This window comes from Bos grunniens, chromosome 3, assembly GCF_055505025.1.
Source record: "Bos grunniens cultivar Pamir isolate PY7600 chromosome 3, Bosgru_T2T1.0, whole genome shotgun sequence".
NCBI lineage: Eukaryota > Metazoa > Chordata > Mammalia > Artiodactyla > Bovidae > Bos > Bos grunniens.
In genome coordinates, this window is record NC_141167.1 from 18,960,048 (window position 1) to 18,973,777 (window position 13,730).

The 13,730-nt window shown below is 58.3% G+C and overlaps 1 protein-coding gene across 9 annotated transcripts in view; it reads left to right on the forward strand.

Moving 5' to 3' along the window:
- The window catches only part of PTPRF (protein tyrosine phosphatase receptor type F), an 84,327-nt gene that overhangs the window by 34,252 nt on the left and 36,345 nt on the right, over window positions 1-13,730 (forward strand). For 5 of the 9 annotated variants that reach the window (XM_086383813.1, XM_086383838.1, XM_086383828.1 and 2 more), the window contains 3 exons: window positions 1,136-1,324; window positions 7,038-7,055; window positions 9,764-9,874. In XM_086383813.1, the coding sequence (XP_086239939.1) occupies window positions 1,136-1,324; window positions 7,038-7,055; window positions 9,764-9,874 (318 nt within the window). The remainder of the gene's footprint in view (window positions 1-1,135; window positions 1,325-7,037; window positions 7,056-9,763; window positions 9,875-13,730) is intronic. The other 4 variants (XM_086383824.1, XM_086383848.1, XM_086383846.1 and 1 more) reach the window with 1 other exon arrangement.

Genomic DNA, 13,730 nt, shown 5'->3' on the forward strand with positions numbered 1-13,730 from the left:
TTGGGTTCTGATTCTTTGTCCGATACTTTCCAGCACGTTATGTGCATCATTAGATGTAGTTTTCACGATGACTTTATAAGGAGGGCACTTGAACCTTGTTAATAGATAAAAATGGATAAAGGGAGAGGATTAGTAACACTCCCAGGTCGCAGAGCTAGTTAGTGATGGAGGCGGGAGCTCTACTTGGTCTGCACTTGTCCAGAGTCTGTGTTCAGCCCCATGTGCTCCCAAGGGTGGGGAGTGGGCAGCCTTGCCCCTGTCTGGGTCCCTCAGGGCTAATGCAGGAGTCCGTGTGCAGTGGGAGTAGGGGTGTGCTGCTGCGGTCCATCCCTGTTGCTCCTGTGGACATGACTGCTCTGTGAGCCCCCAACCACTGGCAAGCTGGGAGAAAGCAGTAGCCAAGGAGTTTTGCTTCCCTCATCAACTTTTGATGTCCTCACAGGGCTTTTTTTTTTTTTCCCTTTTTTAAATCTCTTCAGCCTCCACATGCTCAGGCCTGGGTTCCCAGGCCTGACCATGGCCTCCAGGGTCAGGACTGAGTAAGGAAGGAGGTTCAGGGTGGGCACCAGGGATTGAAGATGGGTCATTGGTAAGGCAAAGGGTGCCCAGAGTCAGGGCCAGAACCCAGGCGGTGACATGGGGCTCTGTCCCTGGTGGAGCTGAACGCTGGATGCAGGCAGCAGAAAGGACACTACCCACGCACACAAGAGGGTGGGGACTGGATGGCACAGGGAGCCTCTGGGCTGAGTTGTGGCTGGCGATGCCACTGTGGGAGCCATGGGCCCCCTACAGCCCAGTGTCCATGAAGCACATGCTTCTGTGGCCAGGAGAGGCTCAAAACTTATTTTCCCAGGGCCTGGAGAGGTAAGTACTCATGTCTGCAGTCTGAGGCCTACTTCTCAGACCTGTAAACTCCCTGGCGGGACACGGTGGGCTCCCTGGCAGCTCGCTGACCCCGTGAAGGGCACAGCTGGGTAGTAGGGCTCCAGACTCTGGTTCCTCACGTCAGGGCAGGCGTCGTACTTAGAATGCAGAAAAGAGAGGAGCCAAGGGTCACAGCCACTCTGGGAATCATGACGGTCCCATCCGGCAGGCAGTGCCAACCCTAACATGCACATCTGCTCTCTGTCTGCAGAGGAACAGCTGCCCCTTGGGTTCCCCTCCATCGACATGGGGCCTCAGCTGAAGGTGGTGGAGAAGGCCCGCACGGCCACTATGCTGTGTGCAGCAGGCGGGAATCCAGACCCTGAGATCTCTTGGTTCAAGGACTTCCTCCCTGTGGACCCCGCCGCGAGCAACGGCCGCATCAAGCAACTGCGTTCAGGTGAGCAGAGGGCTAGGGTCGAGGGGCCGCGCAGACTTCAGGAAAGGTGCTGGGCTGGACCCCAGCGCTTCTCTCTTGGGCCTGGGAGCTACGGGAGGCCTTGGCCTGGGTTGACCTTCCAGGGCTGAGCAGAGGGTACCTGGTGGGTGGGCCAGATACTGCTGTAGGCCCACCTGAGCTGCCCAGGAAGAGAGCTTGGCAGCGAGGGCTGCTCATCAGTGATTCCTTCACCTTCCTGGGACTGTCCGACTCCACACTACAGCCCGCCTCTGCACCTGGAGGTACGAGTGTCTTTCCCAGCCTGTGTTGGGCTCTGCAAAGGTGCTCTGTGGGCATTCATCCTCCACCTTCCCTGGAGCCCGGCCTGAGAGAGGGGCCCGGACAGTGCTTCTCTGTGCTTCTCTGGACGTCAGGGAAAGAGGCCAAAGATGTCTGATTCATCAGGCTTCCAAAGGCTGGACCTCAGAGGCTTGCAGCCAGGGGGATGTTCAGCCATCCTTTGGCCACCCGGGCCACCCGTCTCCTCTGGATGTCTCAGTCGAGCCAGCTTGGAGCCCTGTGAGCAAGGATACTGCCTTGAAACCGGGCGGGAGGTGTCGCCCCGTCGATCGATCTGCCTGCGAGGCTCCCGCCAGGATAATTGATTCCGTTTTTGTGGGAAGGGAGCCTTGGAATCCGCTTGGCTGCAGCTCTGCATCTGCCGCCAGTGCAGGCTGGGCTGGTCAACCTCAGTCCAGGAGCCCTCCTGCCAGCTGTGGGATGGTAGGCTCGGGCCGGGTGGCCAGCACCAACGTACCCATCAGCTGCGGTGTCAACACCGCAAAGGAGGTCATAACCCTAACCCCTCTCAGAGCCTTGCCGGCTACAGAGGTGTCATGTCACCCCCTGGGGTGCCAGCCCCTCCACACCAGCTCCCGCCGGGTGGGCGCCCCCATGGTGCCCAGGGAAGGAGGAAGGGATGAACCACCCAGCAGGGACAGGATTCTGGTCCCAGCTGCGGCCGCCTGAGACAGCCTACGAAGTGTTAGCTCATTTAATTTAATTAAAACTCAACAAGATGGAGGCAGCTGTAGCGCAGTTAATTAAAACAGCCATAATCAAGGCAGGAAACAGGCCGCCAGCGTTCGCGGCCGCTGCCCAGTGTGGCACAGCGGCTGCCACGGTTCGGCTCCTCTGCGTGTCCCCGCAGCCCCCAGGCAGGCTCCCCAAGCAACCAGATGGTCCTCCCCGCAGGCCTGGCCTCCGCCCGGCACTGTCTGTGGCAGCAGTTCCGGGAAGGCACGCCGTCTCGCGTGTTCCGTTTGTTAAGTATTTATGTGGCGCCTGCTGTGTGCCGGGCTTGGTGCCACCCATTCACGGCCCCATGAGTCAGCTCGTGCATGGTATGCTGCTCACTGGCCTCCTCAGCCTCTCAGCAGCCACCCTGCCTCCCTCTCAACCCACTCGCTCCCCGGTTGCCCCGGCTTCCCTCTTTTCCAAGCGCCCCTTCTCTGCTCGGCAGCCCGGTCTGCTCATTCCTCCGGGCAGGGAGCGCGTGAGCCCTGCTCTTGCCCCGTAGACAGAGCTCTTCCCCCAGCTGGCTTACCCACCCCTGTAGCTTCAGGTTCCATCTGTCTCCACGCCTGCAAGTCCCTGTTCTGTCATTCTAACCCAAACATCCTGCTGGAGTCCTAGACTAAAAAAAGCCCTCTGGCTTCTGGGTGTTACCCTGACCGTGAAGGGTGCTAACTCCTTTCCGAACAGTGGTGCCCTGCTTCCACTGACCCTCTCTCTGTGAGTGGCAGCCCCTCTAACCCGGAACTTAGGACATACCCCAACTCCTGCTCTATATAAGGAGCTCCCTAACCCTCTTGATTGGTCACCCACATGGCTTTCACGTTGGTCCTCTTTTCTCCTCCTGTATCCCAGGTCACTGGACACTGCTTTCCAAGCTCTCCCCTTGAATCCGTCCTGCAGCACTGGCAGAGTTTCCTGTCTGTGCCCCGTATGCTCTGATGGCCTCGGTGGCATCTCGTTGCCTCCGTGGTCACGTGCACACTCCTGAACAGGCACACACAGCCCTTCTCACTCTTCCCTAGCTCACATCTCTAGCTTCTTCTCATCAGGTCCTGGCTTCACCCACTAGCTTCTTGGCCTCACTGAAGTTATTTAACTTTGAGCTTCAGTTTCTCATCTTTAAAAAGGAGTTACAGTGAGGATTAAGTGAGGCAGTGGCAGTGAGAGCTATAGTTGACTGGCCTGTGAGGAGGGTTCTGTGAATGGGGCTCTTTGTAGCTCCAGTCACTCCCCAATTTGTACCGAGTCCCCCAACCACATCCTCACCCTCTGCTCACATTCACTAGAACGTGAAGCCCCCCTTCTCTGCGTGAGGCCCACTCCTTTGGGACTCGCCTTGCTATGTGTTGTCACCATCTGGCTCCAGCTCTGGTCACTTAGGCTGGGTGTTCTGCAGGGAGGGCCTGGGGTTGGCTCCTGCCTGCAAGGGCCTGGCAGGTGACCAGCACAAGCCCAGCTCTAGGACAGATATCTCTGAGCCCTGAGGATAAACGATTTACTGATTTTGGGCCCTGTCCTTGCAGACCTGCTTCTCAGGTCCAGGGAAACCTTTCTTGTTTGACCTTTCCTGCCACCTGAAAGCGGTGACCTAAGGGTAATGGCCCAGGATCCAGCTTCTGGGATGGCATCTGAGGGGGCCTCAGTCATCCCACTTGCTCAATAATCAGACTCTTTCCATCACTGCTTGACCCTGGTCCTGACCCTTGACCCAGTAGCTGATGCCCCTGGCCTGTACGGTTTAGAAGGGTGTGGAACTGTGCCGGGCACATCTGACAGGGGCGTCCCTGATGGAGTGGAATAGCCCCGAGCACTCAGCTTTTACAGGGACCTCACAGTTTACGCATCACCAACCGTTTACAAAGTGCTTTTCTGCCTTTGGTTGCACTTGACTCTCTTGCAACCATGAGAAGTAGGGCAGTTTGTGATTATCAGGCCTGCTTTACAGGCGAGTTAGGGAGTCACCCACCCGGGATCACGTGGAGATCCGAGGCTGGGGATATCCCCTGGGACTGCATCTAGGGCCTTCTACTATCGCATCTGACTAAACTGGGGCCTGGGGAGAGGCTGGGCCCTGCCAGGGCCCCAGAGCGCCACAGCCTCGTCTTCTCCGAACCTCAGGCCCTCCCCGACTGTACCCAGAACTCCTCAGGTGTCTGCGGACTGAGCCCCATCACATGGCATCAGAGCGTGGCTGCCTGGAGCAAAAGCATGAGACAAGTGCGTATGCCCAGGCACGACCCCTGCTCAACAGGTGCTTTCTTCTCCAAAGTGACGTCACCTGCTGCCACAGCCTGTGCCTCTTGAAGGATTTGAACTTGAGACCCGGTGTGGGCCCCAGAGGAATGGGCACAAACTCAGGGAGAGTGGAAGTCAGTCAGGAGTGGGCAGCATCACTGGAGCCAAGACGGGGCTGACCACCAGGTGGGGACTCCAGACCACTGCTGTGGGCCCCCACGCTCTGCCAAGTCCGGAAGGAGCACTGGGACACCTCAGTGCTGCACTCATCCCACGGCCTGAGTGTATATGCCACCATCCCCATCACCGTGGAGGACCACTTGCCCACACTGTCCGCTGCTCAGCCAGACACCTGAGCCTGGATGCCAGCATCTGGCTGCAGAAAGGCCCACCGGCCCAGACAGGTGGGCCTGAGGGCTGCAGCCCCCATTCCGTCCTAGCACCAGCTGGTCTGCCAGGAGGGCCTGCTGCCAGCAACAGTCCCTTTTATCCGAACACTCTGGCACCCCTCAGGGGTAGTGTGGGTCTGAGGGACCCTCCAGTCTCCCACACCCATCACGGAAAATGGAAAAGACAAATTCTTTCAGTTTGGTGGGGAAACGGCTTTCCAGAGAGGCCCAGAGTCTTGTCACACAGCAGGTTCGGTTTTGGGATTACTGAGGCCAGAGCTAGGGGTCCCAGCCCTGGAGCATTTAGGTGGCCACCCCTTCCCCTCCCTTTCCCTCTCCCCCTCCCATGTCAGACCTGCACTGTAGTAGATCAGCCTGTGGACATTGTGGTCTCAGGACCCCTGGTTGTAAATGTCAGAGGATCTCCAAGAGCTTTTGTTTGTGTGGATTATTTATCAGTATTTGCCATATTAGATGTTAAGACCAAGAAAATTTTAAGTATTTATTAATCCACTTTAAAATAATTTTAAAATCCATTACGTGTTAACATAAACAACATTTTTTTAATGGAAAATAATTATATTTTGTGAAACAAAAGCGTTCAGTGAGAAGAGCGGCCCTGTTTTACACTTTTACAAATCTCTTTAATTTGGGGTTTAATAGAAGGCAGCTGGATCCTCCTGTCTGCTTCTGTCTTTGGTCTATTGTGATATCACATCCTGATGCCTCCAGGAGACTCCCTGTTTGTTTATGAGAGAACAGGAATGAAAAAGACCAAAAGCTTCTCAGTAATGTGAAAATGGCTTTGACCTTGCAGACCCCTGAAAGGGCCTCAGGGACCCTGAGGGTCCATGAAGCATGCCCGGAGGATCACCGGGAAGATGACTCTCCCTGGACCGTCTCTGTGCGCCTCACACACTGCCCAGGGCCCAGCGCTGCCTTCGCCTTCTCTGCAGCCTCTGAGTCTGCAGGAGGCAGCCTGGTCCAGTGGGAAGGCTGTGAGCCAGCCCTGGTTGGTTCCTGCCACCTCGTAAGCTGTGTGACCTGGGGCTTCGAGCACTTGATGTTCCTCAGCCTCTATTTCCTCATTCTTGCGGACATGGATAATTCCTCCTCAGTGGGTGTCAGGTTCAATGAGCTGTAATCAGTGTTTGTCTCCAGCACACTGCTTTCCCCAGGAGTGGGCAGAGAGGGGCAGGGTCGACAGTGCTGACCTGGACCTGCCCATAGGTCCCCGCTCCTCTGGATGGGGCAGCCGGAGAGAGGGGCCGCTGTTGGGGAGGGAGCCAGTCTAGACCTGATAATAGCCCCGCACCGGGTGTTTGCAGGGTGAGCCTCTGGCCCTCTAGGCTGCTGATTCCCAGGGTTACAAGGCAATGAGCAGGCAAAGGGGTGTGAGGCATGGCCTCTGCCTCTCACCAGCCAGGTTGGGGGTACTCTGCAGGTCACTCTGTTCAGCAGGGTTGAGTGACCTCACAGGGATCTGCCACCCGATGGTGAGGAGGGGGCTGGTGTGTGTGTTTGTAGGGGGCTGGTCTGGAAGTGGCCTGAAGTGAGCCCTCCCTTTAGCCCTTTCTTCTGTCTGCTTAAATGCTTTGCTTTGGGTAAGTCCTCTGTTTTGAAATCCTACTCAATCTTGTGCACTTCAGGGACACCCTTCAGGGGTCCCTGCAGGGTGGGGTTATCACCTCGTCTCTTCACTTTCCCCCTCCATTGACCTCAGCCAGTGGGGTCTGCAGGAGCCCTGCCTCACCGTCCTGATTCCTGCCACCCCCCAGCCCTTCTGACCCAGCCTCAGTTGCCCCCCTCCTCAGAGCCATGCCAGTGACCTGGGGAACACAGCTTCGCCTCCACGCAGCTGGCGCTTGCTCACATACCACCTGCAGCGGCCTTAGCCAGACCTCAGTTTCTCCGTGTATTTATTAAGGCCCTCTCTCGCGTTTTATTTTATCTGATTTGGCTTTTTGTGGCTTTCCTTCCTTTTGTACTAATGCTTCTCTCTGATCTTATTTGCATTCAAATTACCTCGCCAGGTGGTTCACCAATCAGAGGTAAGAATGCTGTCCGTGCATCTCGCCACGCCACGCCACGCCGTCACCACCACTCCATCCCGTCCCGTCCCGTCGTCACCTCCCCCATCCCCACCTCTCCAGCCTCCTCATCTCCAGCTCCGGCCCCTCAGCACCACCGGCCACCACACACATCCACTCTCAGCCATCCCCTCCTGTGACTCATCCATTCCAAGTCTGGATTGTGGACATAACTCGGCTCTTCCCCGCCTTGGGGCTGCAAGCCCACCGACCAGGCCTTCTAGGCCAGCCCCGCAGACAGAAGGGGCTCTGCTGACTCCTACAGGGAAGCCGGGCCCTGGTCTTCAAGGCTGGCCAGAGATGGAGAATCTTCCCATGAGGTGGGGGAGCATGACCAAGCCTTGCCTTCCATCTCTAGAACCTCCTTGGTCTTGGGGCCTTCAGTCATTGCTAGCTCCCCCTTCAACATCCAGCCCTGTGGTAGAGTGAGGCTCCCCCTGTAAATCTCTCAGTCCAGCAAACGCTGGGAAGGACTGGCAGTTAAGACTAACACAGAGGCTGGAAAGCCAACAGAAATCAACAGGGTCCTGGGTAGCCTGATCCCCTGACCTGTGCTTTCATGCTGCAGGACCCTACATTCAGGGATTCCAAGCCCAGACTGGACTCAAAGATCCACGAAGAGCCATGTTCAAGTTTGACTCAACTTCGTGTCCTTTGAAAACTCAGTTTCTCTCTCTTGAAAGTCTGTTTCCTCCTGTTTAGGCTGAGGCCAGGGACCCACCTCATGGGGCATGATGACTAGAGCAGAGGGAGAGGATTGGGTATGGTCTGGCCCAGAGCAGACATCCTGTAAAATGGTGGCTTCTGTAGTGTTTGTATTCACATCGCTTTCTCCCCGCCTCTCAGTATCCTTGGGCACCTCTAGACCCTCAGAGTTCAGGGCCAGGCTGTTTTCAGAACAGAAGATGGGGCCAGGCCCCCACTGCCGGCTCATGGTATTGGTTCCAGACTTGGGGGTTTCTGTGTGCAGTAGTCTCAGGGTCTGCGTGGGGTCCCCTGACCAGTCCTGGTTCTTAATGCAGGGGAGCCTCCTCCTCCACCCAGAATCCCACCCAGGTACCACTTCCTGCTCTCACCTGTGGCACCAGCTTCCAGGACTCTCCTCTACCCTCAGCTGAACTGACCTTCGTACAGCCCCCTCTCCCCTTGGCCAGGGGCCTGACCCCCATTTGCTTGAATGAGCATTTTCTGTGACAGCGTCCATCCATCCCATAAACATGACCTGTTGGGTGCCCGTCAGGGCTGTTCTCGTAGGAGCTGGGTATTTGGCATGTGTCCTGGGTCCTCATGCTCCCTGATGCTGGTGGGGAGGGCTGACCAGGACCACAGAGCAGGCCAGCCCTTTCTCCCTCTGCGTTGGGGTCGAGCCTAAGCATTGCTCTCCCCACCTCCCGTGTTCATAGCCCCTCCTGCTGCCCAGCATTTGGGTGATGAAAGAGAGGTATTGGGGGTGAAGAGGCTGTTACATGCTACAGCTCAGACCTGCAGTGGGACCCCGCCCCCTGGAGCCTGGGCCCCGAGAGCTCCTCGTGGCTCCTGTCCCATTGGGTCAGGCGGGATCAGGCAGTTCTGTCTGCGTCCTGTGTGGGTGTAACTGTCAGCCGGCCTGGGCTCTGGGAGGGGTAGGTCTGTGTAGGCAAGGGTTTCTGTCAGGCTGTGTCCTGTGGGGTTGTTAACTGTCCCTTGGAGCGTCCTGCGTGGGTGTGACTGTCTGTCAGCTTGTTCCAGGGAGCAGGTGTTGCTTGTGCCTTGGGGTGTTCTGTCATGACGGTTCGCCCGGTGTGCCCTCTCCAGCAGCAGTGTTCTTAGGCGCTTACTGCCCGGGCTGGAGGTGGCCAAGTTCTGGTTTCGCCCCCACCCCCCACCTCGCCCTCGCCTTGGCCTCCCCTACCTGGTACCTGGACCTGCCAGGACTGGTCCCAGCCCTTTCCTCCGCCCTCTGTGAGGGTCATTTTCAGCGCCCACCTTCTACCCCCACCCCCACGTCCGGCTCCTATCTGTCCGTCTGCGGCCAGAGCAGCCCTTTCGGGCGCTGGCCTGAGTGGGAGCTGCAGCCTCCATTAGCCTCCTGAATTATGCAGGAGCCGCGGTGGGTCGAAGCACTTTAGCAGGGACCAGGCTGAGGAGAGGAGCCGGAATGGGTGGGGCTGGCGGGGGTGGAGGTGAGGGCGGGGAGGAGGGGTGCTGTGAGCAGAGGCTGCTGGGCACTAGGCCTGCAGGGCCAGCCCTTCCTTCCTGTGGGTTCTGGTGGGCGGTAGAATCTCAGGTCTTGCCCGAGGAGGGCATCGCACGCTCGTGGGTTCCAAGCTGCTCCCACCCACGCCTGGCTCCATGATGCTCTGATTGGGGATGCTCATTAGCAAACAGGCTCCAGTACTGTGTACTGGCCAGAGCGTGGCAGATGCTTGGTGGAGTTGGGGGATGGGGTGGAGCCCCTGGCCGAGCCCACAGGCCCGGCTAGACCTCGAGTGGAGAGGGCTTGCTATCTGGAGCATGACCTTCAGTTCTGTCCAGGAGGCCTCTGGGCTTGTCAGGGAGAGCTTCCCAGAAGCAGCACCTGTACCAGGTGTGGCCCTGATGCCTGCCACATCTGGTCGACCCGAGCCTCAGGTGTTGTCGAGACCCCTCCTCAGGTTCCAGGCCAGACCGCCGTCTCTGTGTCCCCACAGGTGCCTTGCAGATTGAGAGCAGCGAGGAGTCGGACCAAGGCAAGTACGAGTGTGTGGCGACCAACTCTGCAGGCACTCGTTACTCGGCCCCTGCCAACCTATACGTGCGAGGTAAGGACTCAGGTGGTGCCCAGCTCTGCCTGACTCAATGGAGCAAGCCGCAGTAGCCGGGCTTGCTGCCCAGAACCTTGGTGTGGACCATCGGGCTGCCATGGGCCTTGTCTCTCCTCCTTTTCACCTCTCTGCAGCAGCCATAGCAGCAGCAGCAGCTCCCACTGGGCAAGCTCCTAACATCCACCCGACTTTGCCTTCCTCCCGCAGGCCCTTTGGGAACAGCTACTCTTGGGAGCATTTGTATCTCTTATAGGTCCTGCCTCATGGGCTTGGAGCCCCATGAGAGTCTAGAGCCTTTCCAGCAGACTGTGTGTGTGTGTGTGTATGAACATATTCACACCTGCCTGGTCGTCCTTGAGTCTGTCCTGCCCGGCCCAGCAGGGTGGGCTTCAGGCCAGGTGTACCTGCCTTCTGACCAGGTTTGCCTTGGCGCTTCCTGGGGGAGGAGCCAGGTGTGCCTTGTCATCAGCCAGGACCCTTGTGTAGGGGGGTGAGGCCCAGGCAGCTTTGAGCCCCTGCAGGTGGGCACCTCATGCGTTTGAGGTATTTCTCGCTGGGACTAAGCGGGTCACGTGTTCACAAGTCCAGGTGCCCAGCAGAGAGGGTCTGGGGCTGTTTTGGCCTGTCCAGTCTCTGTTATGCTCATAGCCCAAGGGGAACCAAAGCTGGCCACCTGCCCCTTCCTGAGAACACTCTGGGTTTTGTGTGCACAGTGTCCAGGAGGGGCCTTTGGCACCCCTCCTACCTCTACCATCCCCCCAGTTAATCCTCCTTCACAGATGGGCGTCATGAAAAGTGAAACCGTCTCCCCTCGGGGGATTTCTAAAGGAAAGTGGATGCCGCTTCTTTGCAGTGATGATTTCATCACGCTAAGTGCTTAGTATAGCATCACAGCGGGCGTCGTCTGCCTGTCCGCCCAGGCCAAGCGCGGGGCAGGGCGGACGCAGTGCCCTGTCCCACCTTTCAGGGCCACGTGGTCAGACAGACCAGAGAGAATTAGGCCATCAACCATGAGCTTATTAAGGGGCTGTGCTGTCAGTGCACAAGATCCCAAGAGGCCACAGGTGATGGGCAAATGGGGCTTCAGAGAGTGGCTGATGCCTCGTCAGAATTGGGGGCATGGGATGGGAGGTCCCCATTGGTCCCCTTCTCAGGTGTTCTGCTCTTCAGGGCTCACCGGAGCTGCCCCAGGGCCTGTCTTAAGGAGCAGCGTCAGGGCATGGAGGCCAGGAGCATGCAGGTCACCCAGATAGCCAAGATGAGTATGTCAGAAATTGCACGGCCTTCCCCCCACGCTGCCCCCAGCGGAGCTTCTGACCAATACACAAGGTCCTAATGAGTCCCCTCTGAGAGGAGCAACTGAACGACTCTCCTCAGAGACCTCCCTCCTCCACCCAGACTGTTCCAACTGCTGTGTGGGCCTGACCTAGCACTTCTTCCAGAAGACCATCGTGTTGAGACTGTGGAGTTTCGAGGCCTCAGCAGTGAAGTCCTTCACTGCATGTGGCTACACCAGGGAGAGGAGGGGCGGGCAGAGCTGCAGGCACCGTACTGAGGCAGGAGGCCCAGAGCTGGGGTGGCTGAGCTCCTCGTCGCCATCTTGGCTGTGCGGCGTTCTCTGAAGTCACCGTCACGCTGGCCTCAGCCCGAGGTGGGACAGTAGGTCTCTTTGGATGAGCTGAGCTCAGCTGCTGTAGCTGGTGGCTCGGGCTCTGATCAGGGGGCTCTTACCTCCTTGTCTGTGGGAACTTCACTGTCTGCACGTGATGGGCTCAGGCAGGACTCTTAACTGGTTCCTGCCATGGCCCATCCCCCACTCCCACGGGTCTTCCTGAACTGCCTTCCCGGACCCATTTCCACAGGCCTTTTGGGCTGGGAACATGGGTGTTCCTTTAGTTCTAGCCCCACTTGCTGCTGCTGCTGCTGCTGCTAAGTCGCTTCAGTCGTGTCCGACTCTGTGGGACCCCAGAGATGGCAGCCCACCAGGCTCCCCCGTCCCTGGGATTCTCCAGGAAAGAACACTGGAGTGGGTTGCCATTTCCTTCTCCAATGCATGAAAGTGAAAAGTGAAAGTGAAGTCACTCAGTCGTGTCCGACTCTTCTCGACCCCATGGACTGCAGCCTACCAGGCTCCTCCGTCCGTGGGATTTTCCAGGCAAGAGTACTGGAGTAGGGTGCCACTGCCCTCTCAGAATCCTAAAATAGGGACAGCCTCGCTTTGGTTGTTCCTCGCTCTTACTGGCACACACACACATTCCTGTGGGGCCAGTCCTCAGTCCGTCCCTAAGACGTGTCTGATAGCCAGGCCCCCACCTGAATCCGTACCCACCCTGCTTTGCAGAGAGAGATTTGCCCTGTACCCCTAGGACAGAACCCTAAGCTGTGCTGCTAGGACCCTGGCATCTGGGGTCCACCCCCGCTCCTCATCATGGTCTTGGCAGAGCCCCTGCTTTCTGCCCCAGCAGTGCTGAGAGCCCCATCAGCCCTTTACTTTTCTGGGACAGCCTCTGTGGTGCTGGCCACCAGCTCTGTATCCTGAACCCCTCTTGGGGGTGGGCACGCATGGAGAAAGCCCCCAGTGCTGGCCTGTGCCCACCTGCTTCCCGGCAGAGCGGTGGTAAAGCTTCCTTCCAGACAGGGCACCTGTCACCCTCCAGGCCAGTGGGAGACCGGCCCTGGGCTCAGCCTTAGCATCGAGGTCAGTGGGGACACCAGCTCAGGGTTTCTCAACCTCAGCACCATTGACATTTGAGACCAAGTAACCCTACACTCTGTGGGGCTGTCCTGTGCATTTTGGGGTGTTTACCGACCCACTGGATACAATAGCACCCCCTGGTCACCGCTCACAGGGTCTCCAGATCTTGCCCAGTGTAGCTTGGGGGAATCCTCTTCCCCACCATTACGAAACACTCTTCAGATGGACAGCCTCACTCTGGCTCTTGTCTCCATCCATCTCTAACTCTCTTCTGCCACGTCCATGGGGCCCGAAGTCATGTCTCCTCCTCGGATTTGGCTCCAGTGTCCACCTCACACGCCTCCTCTGTCCCGCAGACTAGGGGCCCCCTCTCTCAGACCCTAAGTGGCTGCATTTCATAGGCCTGTGCGTGTAGAGCTCCCAGCCCGGTGCTGGGCACACAGAAAGTGCTGGGCAGTCAGTAGCCGCTGCTGCCGCGGGGAAAACACCATGGGGGCTGCACCACCCAGTTTCGTCTGACTTTGCTCAGTTGCCTGCAGCTCCACCCACGGTCTAGCAGGCCCAGGCATGCCGGGTGGACCAGCCTTTCCATCCCACTACCTCCCCCAGTGACTCACTCTCTCCTTCCATCCACAGCGTCTCTCTCGTCTAGCTCTTAGGACGCACAGCTGCCAGGGACCAGGGAGGGGCCACGCTTTCCACTGAGCCTGGCCTGCTTGCCCCCGCCCTTCCCCACTTCTCTGCAGGGACCTGGCCGCTGGGTCGCAACTGTCTGTAAACGGGGCGACAGCTCCGTGGCTTCTCCCCACAGGCTCCAGACCAGCTTCCTCACACTCTGGGGCCGCGCAGCATGGGGCTTCCTCAAGGTGGCGGGGTTCTAGTGGCCCATGTGCCTCGGTGGGTTTGTGGGCTGGGTGGGCCCTGAGCTCAGTGAGTCTGTTTGAGCCTTGGGGTGCGCGTGAGGCATGGGGGCCTGCCTGTGCCACACTCCCACCCGTCCCTGTCCCACCCTTTGGCACCCGGCACCTGCCGGCGGGACCCAGCCCTGTCCGCCCGTATCCTCCATGAGTCCTGAGTCTTTTGTGAGCGGCGTGGTCCGCGCGCACCTGTGGGCACGTGTGTGTGCGTGGGGCACAAGAGTCTTGTCTCGTTTCCGTG